General features: G+C 35.1%; 1 protein-coding gene across 1 annotated transcript in view; it reads left to right on the forward strand.

The window, feature by feature from the left end:
- The first annotated feature begins 13,032 nt into the window (after positions 1-13,032).
- The window catches only part of LOC108710247 (phosphatidylinositol phosphatase PTPRQ-like), a 118,983-nt gene continuing 111,569 nt past the window's right edge, over positions 13,033-20,446 (forward strand). Inside the window, exons 1-2 of the mRNA XM_041586283.1 lie at positions 13,033-13,311; positions 19,678-19,747. Coding sequence (XP_041442217.1) covers positions 13,063-13,311; positions 19,678-19,747 — 319 coding nt within the window. The 5' untranslated portion in view covers positions 13,033-13,062. The remainder of the gene's footprint in view (positions 13,312-19,677; positions 19,748-20,446) is intronic.

The following is a 20,446-nucleotide window of genomic DNA, read 5'->3' on the forward strand; positions in this document are numbered from 1 at the left end:
AGAAGCAACCTGTGGTGAAGATGTTGTTGTGAAGTCTGTGTACTGACTGGGTAAATAAAAAAGGTGACTCTCCGGACAGCTGCAGCTGATTGTAGGGAGCAGAAAGTTGCATTGTACACCTTGTATGTGTTTGGGTGGAGAAAACCCATATAGACTCCAAGGAGTTAGTGTTCTTGAGCTATATATCCTTTGGGAAATTGACTATATTTTGTTACAAATTTTGTGTGAATGCTGAGCTGTTTATTATAAAGTGCAGTGAGCACTTTAAACTGCAATTTGGTGTCCCTGCCTTAACTCACTAGTAGCTTTAGCAAATCCCTACTATGGATATACAAATTTTGTCACAGTGTTTAATTTACCACCCTCCAGTGGGGGGACTATTTATCATGCTGTTTAAAAAAACAGCAAGCAAATACATCACACATTGCTAGTCATCACAGTATAAAAAACACCTACATATCAAGCTGTGTATTGATTTTCACCAATCACGTACCTCGGTTATAATGTGGAGTAAAAGCAGCCATTAGAAAATGGTATGCAGAAATATGGTGTTCATCCATTATATTTTTCCCTATTTTTTTTTTCATTGGAACTTCCTGCTTGAATTTTTCCCATTCACCTTAATAAAATATGCAAGGTCTGAAGTGATGTAGAATAACAACGTCTTATCCGGTGTTTGGGAAGTATAAAATGAACAGACCTTAATAAATTTACCAACTTCTTACACTGTTTTCCTGCAGTTAATTGTTTTACACATGATACATAGGCCTCTGAAAAAAAAGCCCCATGTGGGTATAAAAAGTTATGGAGCTGTGGTGTATGACCAACATTAAACAAGTCCAATCTATGTGGTTTCCTCATCAGATGCATATAGTGGCATATTTACTAGCCGGGCACATTCACTAGTCTGATACAACAAATAACAGAAATCAGGAATTGCGAATTTAGGGACAAATAAAGTATGTTCTGTTATTTTTTCTACAAGTGATAACAGTAATAGTAGGGCTGATCCACTAATTTTAAAAGCACCTCTTGCATATAAAATAGCTTCCCCACCGTGGTACAAGAAACACTTTTATATTGTATATGCATGTGACGTAAAATCCAGATATTACATTTTCTGCACATTTTATGCAAGTGTCTCGGGATCTGTGGGGGCATGTGTGTGCCCCAGCATGACCATTGGCACGAGAACAGGAACCCATTTCTGGCCTCAACAGTCCACAGATGTGAGAAATATATTTCAATTTAGACTTTATAAGTTTACAGCTGTAGTGCTTGGAACAATTTATGTCATAGGTGCCCTGTAATGCAATGCAAATTCATTTTCTGGAGTTTAATGATTCAGTGGGATAGAATGTCATTTGATTGCTCAAAGCAGCCAAATACATTTTGCCAAACTGCTAAAAGCAGAACATACTTTGATCAGTTTGTCAATTAATTACACACTTTACATAATGGGAAAATGTTGCATTCCTCACTTTAATATTTAATAAATCTGCTTGTTTATGCTTCAGCTAACCAGCAGCCCAAAGAAACAATCTTGTTTCAGCTGTTTGGCTCTCTAACTCCTGAGAACCTAAGGTGATGCTGAGAGTTGTACTACCCTTAAAATGCTTAAGCCAATGGCACATGGGATGAAATATTGGGCTTCTGTTGTCTTGGATTTCAGCACCTTAAATGCACTTTTAAATTTACCTTCTATCATGAGTGAGGAATCTGTGAAAACATAAATTGTCATTTAATTATATTTTTGCAAATACCGATTTTGTTGAAATTTGTAATATTTGTTTGCATGATAAATTTTACTCAACATCACTTTCTTAAAATATTTTGACAGCTTACTTTTCACCCAGCAAACAGCAACACCGTCTCTAAAATTACTGCTGCAAATGAAGTAAAAGTGTGAAATAAACTAGTGTGCTTTTAGAGAAAGTAGTGAGTACAAGTAAGAATTGATCATTTTTAATTATCAATCAGTTTTAAAGGTGGTCAACACAACGGCGAGGAGTGAAGGAATGCCATTAACTAACCCACCAGGAACTGCCAGTGATTATAAACAATACAACCTATGAAGGATTGAGCTTTTCCTAGACTATGCTATGACTGTTATTGTATACAATTAATTAACTACTATTTAAATATGAATTCATCTGTCATTTTTTTAAGATTGCCTATTTTCTTGTACTGCAGGACCAACTGGAATTTTTGGTCTTACCATACAATCTGTAAATACTTTTTCAGCAACCTTAACATGGGATAACAATGAAAGCAATTTTACACATTACAGAATAATACTATCTAACCAAACATTTTCAAGAGAATATAATGTGTCCAACCAGCTCACAGATTATACTGTATCATATTTAACCCCAGGTGCCATTTATCATTTTACAATTCAGAGAATGAAAGGAACTGTTGAAAATGTTCTCACAAATATTACAATTCAGAGAATGAAAGGAACTGTTGAAAATGTTCTCACAAATATTAAGCTGGTTACAGGTATGTGTTTGTCATTTTCATGAAAGCAAACATTTGCTAGGTTTCTATGGTTTACTGTACAGATGCAAATTGGTCCATTAACCCCAAGTGCCTGTTTATTATGATGAAAATTCAGAGAATGATGGTGTGATAATGATGTAAGTACTTTGTGCATGATTGCAACAGCCCTGTATTTAAAGGAGAAATAAATCCTTAAAAAAATATGGTTAGGAATATCATAAATATTAATCTTACTGCAGCAGCCTTAAGTTCACAATCTCTATAACAGTAATGATTTAGGACTTTTATGTTGTCGCAGGAGCTCACCGTCTTGGATTTTATTAGGAGTATAATTTTTGTGCTCAAAATTTTCAGAGTGCCATTGATGTAAGATTACTGCGTGTCTGTGTGTGATTCTTTAAGTGCAAGTCTGCTGTACGTATTGACATAGCCCACAGTGGGAACCCAGGAATTACAGCCACTATTAAGACACACGTTTGGGATTCACTAGAAAAGGATTGAGCAGGTGCAATCGCAGTTGGTGCAAATATACATGTTGGGTGTGGGGCACGTGTTTAGGAGCAAGTATGGTTAATGAAAGATGCCAATATGTGAAACAGTTGCATTCATTTTTGTTCATTTCATTTTATATATACATATATATATATATATATAGACAAATACAAGATTCCTCTGCACTCAACCCATTATCAATATATTTAAGACAGAGACATTTTGTGCATACTGCTACTGAAAAATGCCTTACCCTTTAAACAAAACAGGGATTGTTTGTCCATATATTGCAATATATTTAAGCTGGCCAACTACGTCAAAGTCATCCCATATCTGGCCAGTCCTATGCTCAATTTTCATTTGATTCATTAAGAATTCTATGGTTTCATTATACATTTTATAAAAGGGACGAATGCGTTTTACCTGCAACTTACTAGCTGCTTTCAAAGTAAAACTCCCAAACTTGGCTGCCCTTTTATTAGACACCAGTGGGATCACCTGACTATAGTTGGAGGGGGTGGGAGCTACAACATGGAGCTGGTCACTGCTCTTGTAGAACTATAACAAACAAGGGAAAGTTGTGCTCACCACTAGTTTTTAAAATCATTAGGCGGGGGTGCAATGAGGGTGTGACCACAAAATACATATAGACAAATACAAGATTCCTCTGCACTCAACCCATTATCAATATATTTAAGATATATATATATATATATATATATATAGATAGATAGATAGATAGATAGATATATATATATATATATATATATATATATATATATATTATACAAAATTATATAAACACAAATGGATGCAAATATATATATCAAGTTTTGTAAAATATGAATATAATTATTGATATTGATATTCTCATTGGATGGTATCCAACTTGTGTCTTACTTGCTGAAGTGGTCCATTTGCCTGTGTATGATTCTTGTTAGAGTGGAGTCCAGCCATTCATCTCTTCCAGATAAGACTCCCACCAACCTACAGCTGTAAAAATAACAGATTAATTGCAATACATTTGTTAGAGATCACATTCTCTTTCAACTGATAATCTCAGCCATTTCTTAGAAGCTTTACACTGGAAACTTTAATGAGGTTAAACTGATATCTTCAGAAAAGGACCATTTTTTACTCTGACTCCTTTTTTTCAATACATTACATATATTTTTGCCAACAATTACATTAAACACGCCAACCTTCAAAAGTAAGAAATTGCTTTTTATAACATTCGATGCATATTGTATGTTAAACTACAGTATAAAGATTTTGAGTAGCAATTCATTGTTAGGACTCTTTGTTCCTTGTTCTTGAGTTCTCTAGTTAAGTCCTATTTTAGTTAGCTGTTCTGTCATCAGAGTTTCTAGGTTGGCCATTGTAAAAAGATTGTTCTATTTGTGATATGTATTGTGCAATGTATTTATACTAACATTGATTCAGAATATTTGTTAAAAATATCTATGACATTTTTAAGAAAAAAAATGTTGTGGTACTCTTCCAGGAGAATAAAACAAAAGGACTGCCATTTCTGGGAGATGCTTCTTTTAAACATGCACTCAACTGACCAAATGAGTTCAAAATAACTCCAAGGGCATTTTTGTGATGATAAAGGCCAATACTTTGGCACAGGAAAAAAACAACTCCAATTTTTGAGATTTACCAACTCTCAAATTTGAATGAAAAAATATCAGCAACTAAAAACCTGGCAATCTTCAATAGGTGTCAATGGGAGGTGTATTTTCAACATTCAGGTGTTTTATTTTTCTTGTTTTTTAAACAGTCAAATATTAATGGAAAACATTTATCTTGTGACCTAACAGGATTAAGTTTTTCCAATTTGAGCTTTTTATTCTAACAGTTGCAAGAAAAATTGTGAAAAAAAACATTATTACTTTTAGGGGGCACATTTACTTAGGGTCGAATATCGAGGGTTAATTAATTCGACTGTCGAAGTTAAATCCTTCGACTTCGAATATTGAAGTCGAAGGATTTACCGCAATTCGATCGAAGGAAAATTAGAACGATTAAATCCTTCGAATCGAACGATTCAAAGGATTTTAATTAATCGATCGAACGAAATTCCTTAGATAAAAAAAAGCTTAGAAAGCCAATGGGGACCTTCCCCATAGGCTAACATTGCACCTCAGTAGGTTTTACTTGGCGAAGTAGGGGGTCGAAGTTTTTTTTAAAGAGACAGTACTTCGACTATCAAATGGTCAAATAGTCGAACAATCATTCGATTCGAAGTCGAAGGTCGAAGTAGTCAATTCGATGGTCGAAGTAGCTCAAAAACCGTTCGAAATTCAAAGTATTTTTTCTTCTATTCCTTCACTCGAGCAAGTAAATGTAAATAAAGTAAATGTGTCCCTTAATCTTGTTTCTCAAGTTTACAAAATATTTCAATATGTAAAATAATAAATAGGCACCCCTACATTTTCTCAATATATCCGTAGTTACTTACAACTGACTCTTTTCGAGTTCCCTAGGTCTCCAGAGTAGGCATTCATAACTTAATTACGGATGCAAGATAATTTTTCAGTCTTCTGTAGTAGTGCTACATCACTCATCTTCTTACCTTACATATTGTAATAACTGCATTGGCTTACCAATATTACACTGTAATCAAAATTCAGAAAGTGTATATAGTGCTTATTATAGTGTCAGACCTAGAAATCTAGGAGACTGTCTGGAGTGTTTAATTCATCCAAGTCATGATATGCAGTAAATACAGTATTAGCATGTGGACTCTGAGTAACCTTAAAAATGTTTCAGTTCAAGTGGTAGAGAATACACAGACATTTAAACCCTTAAGCATAATACAGTTATCAATATCTAACCACCACAGTTCCATTGAATTGTATGCTTTGCATGTATAATGTAATTTATAAAGAGCTACTATAAGCTGCAGAGATGTGCAATTTTATTTTGTAGAAAATTACAAAAGGGAAGGCGAAATTGTAATAAATAATCATAAGTATAAATATACAGATATTTATTGCCATGTCATAGAAGACACAGTAGAAAAGAAGCCCTACCCCATTGGGTAGATAATGTACAGGCACAAAATAGGAGGGAAAAGTGCACAATGCTTTAGGCAAGATTGGGCAGGTAATGTTCTAGTGCTCCACAAGGTAGGATTTGACTACGGAGAAGCTAAGGGATAGAATTCTGAGGTAAGAAGCATCAAGGTAGAACAGTTAAAGACAAGGAGACAATCAGGAAGTAGAAGAGTGGGGAGCAGAGGCGTGAAGAGCTTTGAATATTAACAGAAGGCTTTTGTATGGCTTTTGTATGTTATCCTTTGCTTAACAGGCAGCCATGATAGGTATTTTACCAGGGGATGAACAGGAGGATTCTATCAACAGAATTTGGGATACCAGTTAGTAAGCTGTTGCAGCAGTGGGATAAGATAAGGGCATATATTTGTGTTTTAGCACTTACTTGTAAAAGATGTGTGTATATCTTTGCAATATTACCAGTAAAAAGTGGCAGATTTTGGCAATGCATTAGTATGATTAGAGAAGCATAGGAACTGGTCAAAGATAATCACCAGGCAGAATGCAAAATCAACAGGCTTAATGGTCATTCAAGGTTTGGGTGGAAAGATCATGAGCTCTGTTTTAGCTTGGTTTAGTTGGAGGTGGCATTGGTTCATACAGTTTCAACTTTTTTAACTAACAGACAAATTACTCACAGCAGACTTACATTCTAATAATAATTTAGCCATTGGATCTTATGAAACATCAGAAAAATTAATAATCTTAGCTTTTTGTTGCTAATTAGTTGATGTATTTGCTCAGACTTATACCTATATGTGGAGGATATGTCATTAGCCAGTTGGACATATTTCAAACAAAATTGATATCTCTACCACAATACCTCCAACAAGTATCACATTCCATATCTCATAAGTGTTTAAACTGCTTTTAATCCCACAGTGTGTTATGGGCTCGTTTAGATACTATCAGTGTAACTATAATGGATTTGCTGTGGAGTGGCTAAGAATAATATTTTTGACTGCTGTTGCAATAATTTTGTACGTTTGCCCAGACAAATCATATTACGTTGTAGCATGCTAACACATATAATGCTATTGTACCACACAGATGCAAATGAATTAAGGGTATGATGCAATTCTCAATACATTTGTGAAATTTGAGTTTAAAATCCCTAGGAATTATACAGTAAATATAGGAAAATGTTATCCCTGTTAAAGCAAAACTCCCTCTCACTATTTTCATAATGTTTTAGATAGTATTTAGCCATATCTTTGAACTTTAATTAGAATTAGACATAACTGATTTTGATGTTGAAGATTTTTATTTGTGCGCATACTTGTGGGCCTTATTTATCAAAATTTGATTTGTGTAATTTTAGAAGTTTTTGAGTAAACTTACATTTTTTAAAAAAAGTTGAATGTTTCCTTATTTATTGAAACATCTGAACATAACATTTTACAAATATACAAGTAAGTACTTTATAGTTTAGACATAATGTCAGATTGGCTTTATTGAAATGATGTCTCCAGTTATGTATGCACACAGTTAAAAGAAATTTGTGTAGAATTGATCAAAAATGATATGCACTAGTCACTTGACAACTGTGTTTACTTGATGTACAGCAGCCCATTGCCAGCACTGTACACAATCACACGGGTGTTTTTGCTGCACCATGATACTCTACTGTATTTGACAATGACATCCCTCTTAGCCTTCCTGTGAACCAAGCAACACCCTGGGGACTCACCTTCCTTGCCCATCCCAATCAGTGGTTGGCAGATCTGATGTAGTTAGCTGCTAAATGAAACAACATCACATAGAGCCATGTTGGGAAACCTAGGGCTCATCCTCAATATCACTTAGTTCACATAGAGTTACAAATAATGCCGAGACTTATTATCTACAACATCTGAGAGTCAAGTACTTGACTAAAAACTCTGTTGATTTTATAAACTGTAGCTGGAAAAGGGCTAAGTATTGAATACAATGTTGAAATGTTTAGTATCAAAATAAAAACAGGCTTGTTAATGACTTGTCAGATCAATTGGTACAGCACCACGAGAACAAATTGTATTGCCTACCAGGTGCTTAATGCTGGCATGATTACATTAAATTATTAAATCATATAGCCACAAAATCTCATTTAAATTCCTAGGATTTCATAAGTTTTGAAAAAAAGCACACCAAGGAACAAATGCATTATATATTAACACAACAACCAAAAGCAACCACATGTCCGAAAATTCTGCATCGATGATATAAGGACTACACAAAATCACTTCTAAAGTCAATAATGAAATGATTGTATACATTAGAGATTAGAGTGATTCAGTACTTCAAGACAGGATCAGAATAATTTACACAACCTTTAATTAAATTATGTCAATGCTCTTTAACAACTCAGTACCACCTGTTTGAACAGATTTTTGGCACAATAAACTGCTGTGAATATCCTTGAATGGGTGGGCTGAACACATGTTTTATATACAGTATATTTTTTCACTACACCAAACAAGTGTACTTTTAATGTGGCCATCAGACTCAGGAAAGCAATCACAGTATACTGTTGTTCTCTTTGTTCGCTGGTATAGCTTGTAAGGTTACACCTAGTGACCAATGCCACAGACGAGAGCTCTCTGTTTCTTTTAACATATGATATGTGGGAACAGTTAAGTAACTGCTCAAGTAATGAAAAAACGTCAGTGTAGCAATATCTGATGAAAAAAACTATACAACACAAGTGAACTGCATTGGAACTTATTAGTAAGTAGTAACCTGTAACGGCACCTGGAATAATTTTATCCATTTTGATATATTAGTTTAATTACTGTAGAAAGTATTGCTCTAGACCTCTTCAAAACTTCCACACAGCTTCTGGTTTGTAATCACTAGATCAAACAGTAGATGTGGCCGCTATTAACTATTAAAGAAAATCTGACTGCAAAAAGTAAAAGCAATCTCATTAAAAAACTAATGACAATTGTGTATATTATCCAACCCATACACCGTATGCTAACTACTGTTAATATTTTGCAAATATGAAATTAGTCTCCTAAGATATTGGCGTAAGACCCTTTTAGCTTTACTCACCAATATCATCCCCTTTTTGTGGCCTGTTTATCCAGCCAACTAAATAAAACTTTGAGAACAAACATAACCTGACACCTGAAAATAAACAGAAGTAAAAGAGTGGGTTGTTGACACACAACTCTGTGTCAGAATTAACTTACATGAAGTCCTACAATTACTTAGCTTTTGCATTCTTTACATTCAACCAACCATTTAATTGGTATCTTGAGCTGCCCTGCCCTTTGATGCACTTAGAATCCACAGCATACCTCTTTGAGGCTTCTAGTGCAGCTTATATTTTCATGCTGAATGTATTGCTATTTAAAGAGAAAAGAAGGCCACCTTTTTTTCTTTATATATATATACTTCTGTTGGAAGTATTTTTTTCCATTTGACTTTATAATGGAGATACTACAATTTCTGCTTGAATGTTTTACATTGCCCCAGAGAGGCACAGTTTCCGTATTATCCCTCTTATATAGGTCCACAATGTTGTCATTCTTTATTTACCCATACATTTTGTGATATGTTCACATAATACTGCACCCTGCTGGAAGGGAGAGAAACAACAGACGTTCTCATAGTTTAGTACTTTAGGCTAGTTCTACCCTGTTTACATGTTCTCCTCATGCATATAAGGGTTTCCTCTGGGCACTCCAATATCGAAACAAACCCCAAAAATATAAAGTCAAGCCAATTGGCCCCTGATAAGACTGACCATGACCAACTTTGGACCTTAAGTCATTTACTTGTTTTAAATGCATTTACCTGCTGCACCTGAAGCAACAACTTTTGAAGTCTACCTCTGTATCTTGCAGTGGATTAAAAATCAGATGCAAGATGTGGCGTTTAGCATAGTGCTGTACAAAGTAGCCGATATAGGTATGGGATCTCTTTTGCAGAATGCTTGGGGCCTGTTCTAGGGTTTTATTCTGTAATTTGGATCACCATACTTTGAGGCTAGTAAAAACATTACATAAACCCAATACTATTATTTTGGAATGAATGTAGATTTATACAACTTAGTTACCATCAAGGTATTATATTGTTAATACAGAGAAACAATGGGCTTTCTGGATATTGGATTTGTGATCCCATACTTGTAGCTATTTATATATGCAGGCAGCATTAAAACCATAATATAAATTATACTGTATAAACAAGAATGAGTATATTATAGTTTAAGCATAAACAAAGTGTTTTTAAGGAATAAGTAAGATATTTTTAGCATAGCATGTCAATGGAAGCCTAACCCCCTTTCACCCACCACCCTAAAGTATAATTTTTGTAACAGTTCAATGCAAAATGTACTAATAGTTTGCTAATACTATAGCAGTTGTGTTTTCTCACTGTGCATTTTTTTTACAGTAGCGATGTGTAAGGATTTTATGTAACTTTTTTATAGTCAGTTATCAAGTAATTAAAACGGCTTAATACTTAAGCATGCCTTGTAATAGTCATTTCTGTAATAAATCATCAAGTCATACAATGCACTAAGATTATATTAACAGAATCATGTTTATAATTTCTAAGTGTGAGGAAGCTTAGCCAGGCTATAGCAGGATGTGTTTGGTGCTAGCAAAAGAAGCTCATTTTTGAATTTTTTAAATTTTTTAATCAAAACCAAGATAGAATGTTTCAATAAAAAAGCAAAATAACATATCATTATTCATTTTATTTCTGTAACAAAAATAATCTTTTTAACAAAGTAATGCACAAAAACATTTTCTTGATTTTATTTAAACACAGAGCCTGAGCAGCCACGAGAAGTTCAATATTTCATCAAAGTCCTTTTCACTGTCCAGGACGCAACCATCCGGGCAGGTGGAAACATATCAAGTGGATATTTTTCCTCCACATGGCTTTGTTACTGTCAGAGATCTCGGAGGAGGGGAGTATCAGGTATTTTTTCATTATAGTACGTGGATGGGCAACTTTTGTTTATACTCTGAGCTCATTGGAACATTCTTTGCAGAGCTGACCAACCATGAAGCTGGCTTATCATGCTTTTAATGCAGAATGCATACAAAATTACCTATGCTAAATCTGTAAGAGAAATTTCAACGTGAGGAGCTTGTTACCTTAACAACAATTATTTATTTTCTTTTTTTTTTTTTTTTAAAGTCTATCATGATCCTTCAGCCAGTCACCCAGGAGTTCATGAATAGTTTAACAAAGGAATGGGTGTGCTATTGAGTAATACAGGCTCATTAATTGTGCACTGTGCAGGCAGTCCTAGCTTTAAATCATTAATGCAAGCAACATTTCCCTGTAAAGCCATCAAAAAGACATAGGAACAATTCTTCCACTTTATGAAAAGTAAAATAATGATTACCTTTCCTGTTGTTTTTCTTCTGCTTCTGTGGAGAGCTGCAGACATACAGGTATGCTGTTTAAACTAACCGATACAGATCACACTTTTTCTTTCATTGTTTTTAAATGAGAACATAGAGCTGTGCAGCAAAGAGTATTCATTTTTGTGTGAATGCCAGGTAATGTTTATCTGCTCTTTCTTGGATACATTTGAAAAGGGGAATATTTTCAGCTGTAAGATTTTTTTTTTTGCCTAAATCTATCCATCATAGTAGAAGTGCTGTACAGGAGCAGATTGTTTTGCTAGGAATCTGTGATACTGTGCAAAATACCAAAGTGGAAAAGGTTCCCAGCAAGGAGTGGTGCTTGACTGTGCGTTTCACCTAATACTTCATTTAATGCGTATCTATCTGACATTTCAGGCAGATGTATCCAGCCTTGCTCCTGGTACAGCCTTCACTGTCACAGTTCCTTCTGTGTCAGCTTCAGCCTTAAGTTCACCTGTCAGCAGATCGGTGGTTACCAATGAGACCAGTAAGTTTATTTCTGCTTTCATTGAATATATGTTTGTGCAAAGTTGGCTTATTCTTAAACTACACACACAAAACTACCTGCACTCACACACGTATAAAATGCATTCTATGAAGGCCTCGTGTAATGCCGGTTTGTTCAGGTACTGTAGTTCAACACACACAGTATTAAGTCAGATATTTTGACTGCTTAGAAACATGTGCAACTTGCATTACCACAGCTTAGCAGCATACAGTACAGTTAATGATTGATTGTATTCCACTATGTGCAGTGAAATTTATATATATATATATATATATATATATATATATATATATATATATATATATATATATATATATATATATATATATATATATATATATAAATGTTTTTTTCTTGGTATAATGAAAACGTGTGCTAAAATGCTTCCTCTGGATAACTGTAACTTTTAAATATACCGTAAACTGAACCTAGCTTAAAAGCGCAGCTGCTAATGTGTTATTGTTATTCATAAGTGTTTGGGTATTTTTATTGTGGCAAAATACATCCTACCTCCAAAGCTTTTGAAAGCTTCAGTGACAAATACTGGGATATTTTAATTTGATGCATTACATTACACCATTAAATTAAGATGCTATCTCCTAATGATGGGTCACGTGAGCAAGTTACAGTATGAGGAGTGTCAGTATGAGTCTTTGGGGAGGAGAATTTTGTAACTCAGATTGTAATAAGATACTGTATTTGTTAAACTTAATTTCCCTAAATGTCCACGATGTTTCCAATAATTATGAAAAAATAACAAGATTAATCTCTTGTTTATATTCTGATCCATTGCACCATTAACAGGTATATCATATTGTTTGTGTTTAAACTGACAAACTTATTTAACATGAGGCAACACCCTCATAATTGCTAGAAACAAACAGATACTGAAGCATTTGTACATTGTTTAGAATATTAAATTTTTTGCATTCCTCTTAAAGAATGTTTCTCGCGTTTCTAAAAGTATTCAATCATTTCTTGTAATTCTGCGGTTGGGAGACAAAAATCGTGTTAAACACAGCTAGCTTTGATTTTTTTTCTTGTTTTCAAAAAGCTAATGGCAAAAATGTAATGAAGAGGGTGCAGTGAAAAGTTTCATTCAGTTCTTCTAACCTATTATAGTAAGTACATGGCCCTTTTTGTTATTTTAGTTCCTGGACCTCCAGTATCTTTAGCTGGAGAAAGAGTTGGCTCTGCAGGAATTCTCCTTTCCTGGAATGTACCACGAAACCCAAATGGGAAGATCCTAGCCTACTATGTCATTTTCAGAGAAGTTTGTCCATGGATGCAGTCCATTTATACCCAAGCAGCAACAAAACCTGACAGTCTGGAAGTTCTTTTGACAAGCTTGACCCCTGGAACAACATATGAAATAAAGGTAAATGATTAATTTATTTTAGTCTTCGGGATGTTTTCATTATTTATTTGACTGTGTTTCACATAGTGATGACCAACATAAAATGTTTGTGTTAACTGTATTATATTTAGCATTCTACTGATAATACATATTCTGCCTGATATGCAGTCTGCAAATGAATAACATTTAATATTTATATATACCCTACAGTATGCTTTGTCGTTTACTGCAAAGGTGCTTATATCTATACAATTGTCATGTACTGGACTTTGCTTGCTGATGCTGGTGTAGCAGACATATTCATTGCATTAGCTTCCTGCTAAGTCGAGATCTAATTATAGCACATTATATGAATACATTAGTCTTTTAAAAGTGAATTCACCTTCAATATATGAATCATTATATGCAGCTAAAAGCATCAATGCTTTGGCAGTGTCAGAGGATTTCTCTGCAGGTTCCTAGCATTGCACCTTGCATCTTGTTACTAATGGGGGAGATGTCACTTCCAGTGTTCAATGGTCTCCAAAAACAATTGATGGAGCATTGCATTTAGTACACAAATTATGTGCCTGGTCAAATGTTTTTTTTGCTTGGACAACTAAGGTGGTGGAATTTTGGTACAGGTATAGGATCCGTTATCCGGAAACCCGATATCCAGAAAGCTCCGAATTACAGAATGGCTTTCTCCCATAGACTCCATTATAATCAAATAATTCACATTTTTAAAATGTATTTCCTTTTTCTCTGTACTAATAAAACAGTACCTTGTACTTGATCCCAACTAAGATATAATTAATCCTTATTGGAAGCAAAGCAATCCTATTGGGTTTATTTAATGTTTAAATTATGTTTTAGTAGACAAGGTTTGGAGATCCAAATTACAGAAAGACCCCTTATCCGGAAAACCCCAGGTCCCGAGCATTCTGGATAACAGGTCCTATACCTGTATAATCTGATTTTGTGACTAACCTCCAGAAAAAAGCATCAAAAGAAAATGTTTATGACATAATCCAGCTCTTAGTGGCATTTATACTAGTTGCAACTGTATTGGTACCTAATGCAGTATAGTGTTGATACTCAGTAGCAGATCTTTATGGCTAGAGGATTGTAATTTGTAAGTGGCCGTTCTGCCTCTGCTAATCAGATATCTTGTCTGCTAAATGCAGCAAATAAGCACCTAGTACAGACAAACATGATTTCAAGCACTTTGAGGAACAGACTCAACAAATCATTAAGTATTAAGAATGACTGAATAAGTGGCAAGGAAAGCCAAACTCACTGGGGGTGCTAAATGTTAGGCACGCCCAGCGAATTCAAGTGTTTCTGCTGGGCCAGGGATACACCACCATATTTCCTGTTCCTCCTAGTCATCCTTCTGTTACATGAGCATGCACAATGGAGTACAATATTCTAGTTTTACACTACTGCACATGCACAAGACTATTCTTCACAAGAGACACCTGTTAGAGAGAGGTAAGATGGTAGAGTTTCTTTAGAAAAGTTCCCCAGGCCAGTGCAGTTTTTTCTGAAAGGGAGCACTGGCCCAAGCCAACAATTGGAGGGGTGCCAGATATTTTTGCACCCCCCCAGGTAATTAGGCTTTCCAGGTGTTTTAAGGGTTTAATTTGTGTACCAGTTAATGCCCATATTTTTTAACGCAAAGTATATAGAAAGCAGTTTAGGTTGTATGCCCCTGAAATATTGTGCTTTTTTAACATGTTGCACATTCAGTAGGAATACTTTAGAGTGTTATTTTTTAGCCTTCCTGGGACTGGGCTCCGTTATAGTAGAGTGGTTACCCACTACAGATTTCTCAGTATTTTAATTTGAAGCTGGTTTGATATGTCTTTTGGTCTTGGCCCTGTTCTAGGCGTGGAGCCAAACTAAGTTTTAGCTCTTTTCCAAAAAGCATGCTATTCCCTGCATTATGGCATAAAATATACAGGATATGAACTGTACAACTGCTAAAGTATAATCTGCTGGTAGTTCATTAATGAGATCAAGAACTGCTACATTTGTTTATATGGTGATTGAGACGCGTAGGATGTATTTTACTAATATAATATCATAGATATATGATAGATAGACAGACAGCCAGACAGACAGATAGATATCTAGATAGAAGTGGATTTTTGCCATCTGATTTCCTGTTTTACTACAATTAAAACACGAGATTATCCATTAGATGAAGTCTATTAAACAAGTTTACATGTGTCAAATGCAGTAGGTGAGAGCCTTCTTTAGAATTATGATTGTGTGACCTGTGTTTTTTGTTGGCGAATGCGTTGATAAGTGGGCTAGGAAAGAGCAGCTGATTGAAACTTTAGTACTGCTATGTGGCAAAGAGGATCTGTCAATGCATTAATTATTTGATGTCTAGCCATAATCAAACTTCAGAATGGCAAATATAGTTCTAATTAGTGGGGTCATAGTTACAAACCAACAATAGACACTCAGGTATAAACAGAGTAGGCTGCTGGCTCTGGAGGAATTCTTAAAAGTGTTAATCTACAGTTTTGCTGAATCGTTCTATCAATGGTTCTATCAATGGTTCAGATTTAACCATTTATAAAATACTGGAATTAGAAGCTGTAGTTGTGCAGTACTGAAATGTGCGTTGACAAAATATCAGCCCAGATATCCCACTTTTCCCATCCCTAACCCAGCCCCTGGCTTGGTAAGCCATGATTATTTGTATAGCCATGCCCAACCTGTGAACCTTTGAAATCTCTAGAAGGGAGGTGGGAAGGGGCAGGCATGATTATCTAAATAAACAACCAGAAGACAGTTGAATGAGGAGTATTCGTCCCACCAAGTAGTGTTTTGCTGGCCCAAAACCTCCGACCCATGAGTAAACCCTCAGGTTTCAGACTGGTGTGCATATCACTATTTTACAACATTTGGGTGGAGCAACACTGCTATGTGAAGGCTTAGATCCCATTAAATGTCCCATTAATCCTACAAAAATGGTATATATTATAATGCATATAAACAGATAAGATGTTTTATACAGATAATTATACTGCATTTTAATTTACACTGCAAGACTAAAGAAAAAAAGCTGTAACTGTGATGCCATAATGTGAATGGCTCACTGAACTATAGTTTTACTTTTTGCTTGAATTGATCCCATTTTGTCGTGGCCCTATTCAAGCAAGCTGCATTTTTTCTTTCCTGGATTAAATGTTTTCCAAAATGTACACAGTTTGATCTCTGGTAAAATGTAAAATCTGGGTTCTACTGTATGTGAAATCCAGAAAGCTATTGTTATGTGGCATCTATTTTTATATCATACATTTTTTGTTGATCAGAGGCCAAGAAAAAAAGCAGGCAGATTTGTATAGGTTTGTATATGTCTGCCCCTCATCAATACTTTAGTGGCAAAGCAGGCATCACTGTATTAACATGGTGAACACAGATTTCTGTGCAAGAATTTAACACATGGAGTAAATGAGCCCTCATAACTTTTGAAGGTAAATCTTTCCCTATCCCTCCTATAGGTATACTGGGGCCTTAAAAAGTTAAATCTGTTGTTCAACTGAAAACATAAGGTCCCCAAAGACGCAAAGATTTCTCTTGCCGAACGACCGATTTTAGCGAAGTCCGACCAATCCTTCGAAATTATAGTGTGGTTAGTGGGATTCGAACATTTTAAGATTTTTTGGCCGACATCTGTCAGGAAATTATTGGCCAGGTTAAAAAATCTTTGTCGGTCCCAGTGCAATCTATCTATGTTTGCAGGGCCAAGCAGGCAGCTCCCCTTTGTTTTCCTGGCAAATTGGTCTTTTTAGTTGATGGACAATTCTTACGATCGTACGATCGTTCTGAGATAATCGTGGTCTCACGATGATGTTCGAATCTTTTAAAAATCTCAACATCTATGGCAGGCATAACAATAGAGCCAACTCAATCAATTGGAATTCTTTAGGTGCCTAAAGACCAATACACAAGTGAAGGAAGCCTGCACATATTTTATAATATGTGCCTGACTTTTGGGATTAGGGTTGCAACCTTGCTGATAAAATTATGTTTTTAATAGGGAAAACTGTATTATTTCCACAAAAGGTGGCAAGCTTTTTTTTTTGAAATTTGAGATATTCAAGTTTTTTCCCTGATTGCATTAATTGGGGTGTTTAAATTTGGGTTTTTTCCATTAATAAGCTAACATTCGAGTTGTGAGTTTATTCAAAGTAGAAAAAAACTCACACACCTCACAAACTCAACCTTTGATAAATAATCCCCTTAATATCTCCTTTTGTATTTTTCTTCCGTTAATCAGTGTATTCAAAGACTTCTAGTTTTACTAGCATCAATTCTAAAAATGAAAGGTTTTTTCAACTGTTAACTGTCCTGTGGACATGTAACCATGCAAATAGCTAGTAAAAACTGAAAATATACTTCATGTGCCTAGAGAAATAAACTGGAAAATCTCTCTGGATTATATACACTTTTGTCTGCCAATTTTGTGTTGTTGGATTCCTAGGCCTTTCTGATGTAGATAAGCACCTAGCAGACAATTCTCAGAAACATTCCATTTCTTAGCCTGTGATGTACACCTTCTACTTTTGGCAATAAAACGGCCTACATTTTTAGTGAACCTACAGTGTACATATATTTCATTAAAATCCTTGAAATGCCTTCTTCTGATGTAGCCATCAAATTGGTTAGTATACTAGAAATACTCGTACTAATTACTAATAATATGCTTGTTAAAAATGTGTTTATATGTTTTATACTTTTTATACTAATACAGGTATGGGATACATTATCTGGAAATCCAGAAAGCTCCTAATTACAGGAAGGCCGTCAATCAAATCAAAAATGATTTCCTTTTTCTCTGTAATAATAAAACAGTACCTGTACTTGTACACAATTTTACACATCTCTAATACTGATAAGCATTGTACAATGAAAAACATGACTTCTCATGCAAAGAAAAAAATCTACATGTACATGACAGAAATAAATAGTATTTCCAGTCATATTCTTAATTTTTGTTGTTGGTATTTAGATTTAGGGGCAGATTTATTAAGGTTCGAGTTGTGTGTTCCTCAAAATTTACCCTGACCCTGGAAAAAGCTAGAATCCAAAAATACACCATATAAAACCTGTCGAAGTCACGTCAGGAGTCAGTGGCAGAGGTCCCTTGAACCATTTGAAGATGTTAAAGGCATACTGTCATGGGAAAACATGTATTTTTCAAAAAGTACTAGTTAATAGTGCTGCTCCAGCAGTTTTTCAAAAGAGCAAACTGATTTTTTCATATTTAATTTTGAAATCTGACATGGAGCTAGACATATTATATACAAGTTTCCCAGTTGCCACCATTCCTGTGACTTGTGCTCTGATAAACTTTAGTCCCTTTTTACTGCTGCACTGCAAGTTGGAGTGATATCACCCCCCCTCATCCATCAGCAGAACAATGGGACGATAAGCAGGTAGCAGCTCCCTGCTAGATATAATAACAGCACTTAATAGTAAAAATCCATGTCCCACTGCGATACCTTTACAGTTACAGTTACATTGAGTAGGAGAAACAAAAGCCTGTCGGAAAGCATTTCTGGCTCTTTCTGAAAGCAAAATGACCTGAGATGGCTGCCTACACACCAATATTTCAACTTAAAAAAATGACACTTATTGGTTAAGGAATTAAATTTTACATGGTAGAGTGAATTATTTGCAGTGTAAACAGTGTAATTTAGAAATAAAAAATACACCATGCAAATCATGACAGAATCCCTTTAATAACATTCATGAGTATTTTTCAGAGGGCTTTTTCTCGCTGAAAACTCGATTAATTCGAGTTTTCAGGTTGTTAACCCCAAACTTGCTGATTGAAGTTTTTTCTTAGATTAGAAACCATTTGAGTTGTGAGTTCATTCAAGTTCATTCAAGGTATAAAAACTCGAAAATTCAACCTTTGATGAATACCCCTCTTGGTGGTAGCATAGTGGTGCTGTTTATATTCATAGTAAGACACTCATCTAAATTATGAAAACGACTAGTTCACTGGTCATTGGCTTTAAGTGAAGAAAGCAGAAAGGTATTGTTATACTTTAAGCTGTGCAAATAGTAGAGTGTCGGAAAATTAATGTATCACATTTTGGGATTCAGAATAGGATAATTGGGGACAGGGTAAGAAGGAGATTAATAGAGCAAGTGATTCTTGATTTGACAAGTTGGGTAAATTTGGGTGTGTAATTTTAAGCAATCACCTCCCCCTACTAACCTCTGGTTATATATATTTGAAGCCTTAAAAGAACAATGTCAATAAGTAAAATATTAGCAATTCAATGTAGCTTAAGCTTTGGAGACATAACTTCAACAGCAAATCTATGTAAGGCTCTAAAAGAGTGACGATTATCTTTTTTTTATTATTTCCTACAGGTGGCTGCAGAAAACAGTGCTGGCATTGGATCATACAGTGAATCTTTTCTATTTCAGACTGCAGAAAGTGGTAAGTACATTTGTTTTTATGAACACTTTCTGGGGTTTAAGTCATCTTAGCCTTAAGCTGGCCATAGACACACAGATCCTATCGTATGAATCTAGGATTCGTAAAAATTTTCGGATCGTGTGTGGAGAGTGCCGACATCTTTCATCCGGCGGAGATCGGTCGTTTGGTCGATCGGACAGGTTTGATTTTGTCCTGACAGTCCCGCCGGAGCCCATTGCGCATCATAATCGGATCGTTCGGACATACGGCCGAATATTCAGATTACCCCCGATATAGCCATGCTCGTGAATGGCATATCGGGGAAAGATCTGCTTGTTTGGTGATGTCGCCAAACGATCGGATCTTTGCGTCTTTAGAGAACAAGAAATTAAGGTTCAGTATGAACCCTATATAGCTTTCTACTATAATATATTAATTTCATTTATTACTCAAGTTCCTTTTCAATATGAAAAAAACTTCAAAAATCTTCAATGGGTTCTTATAACAAATAAACCTTTAATTTGTTTATTGGTAAGACGTTAAAAAGTGCAGTGACATTAGATTTTACTTATATCAATATACAATTCTTCGGCACACCACTTACTTCATTAGGGTACATTTAAATCCTCAGGCTGCTTCCAGACCAGTCACCATATTCAATTTACAGCAGGGAAGAAGCACACCAATACATTTGGCATTGCCTTAAGAACATACATTTCC

Source organism: Xenopus laevis, chromosome 3L (assembly GCF_017654675.1).
Source record: "Xenopus laevis strain J_2021 chromosome 3L, Xenopus_laevis_v10.1, whole genome shotgun sequence".
Taxonomy (NCBI): domain Eukaryota; kingdom Metazoa; phylum Chordata; class Amphibia; order Anura; family Pipidae; genus Xenopus; species Xenopus laevis.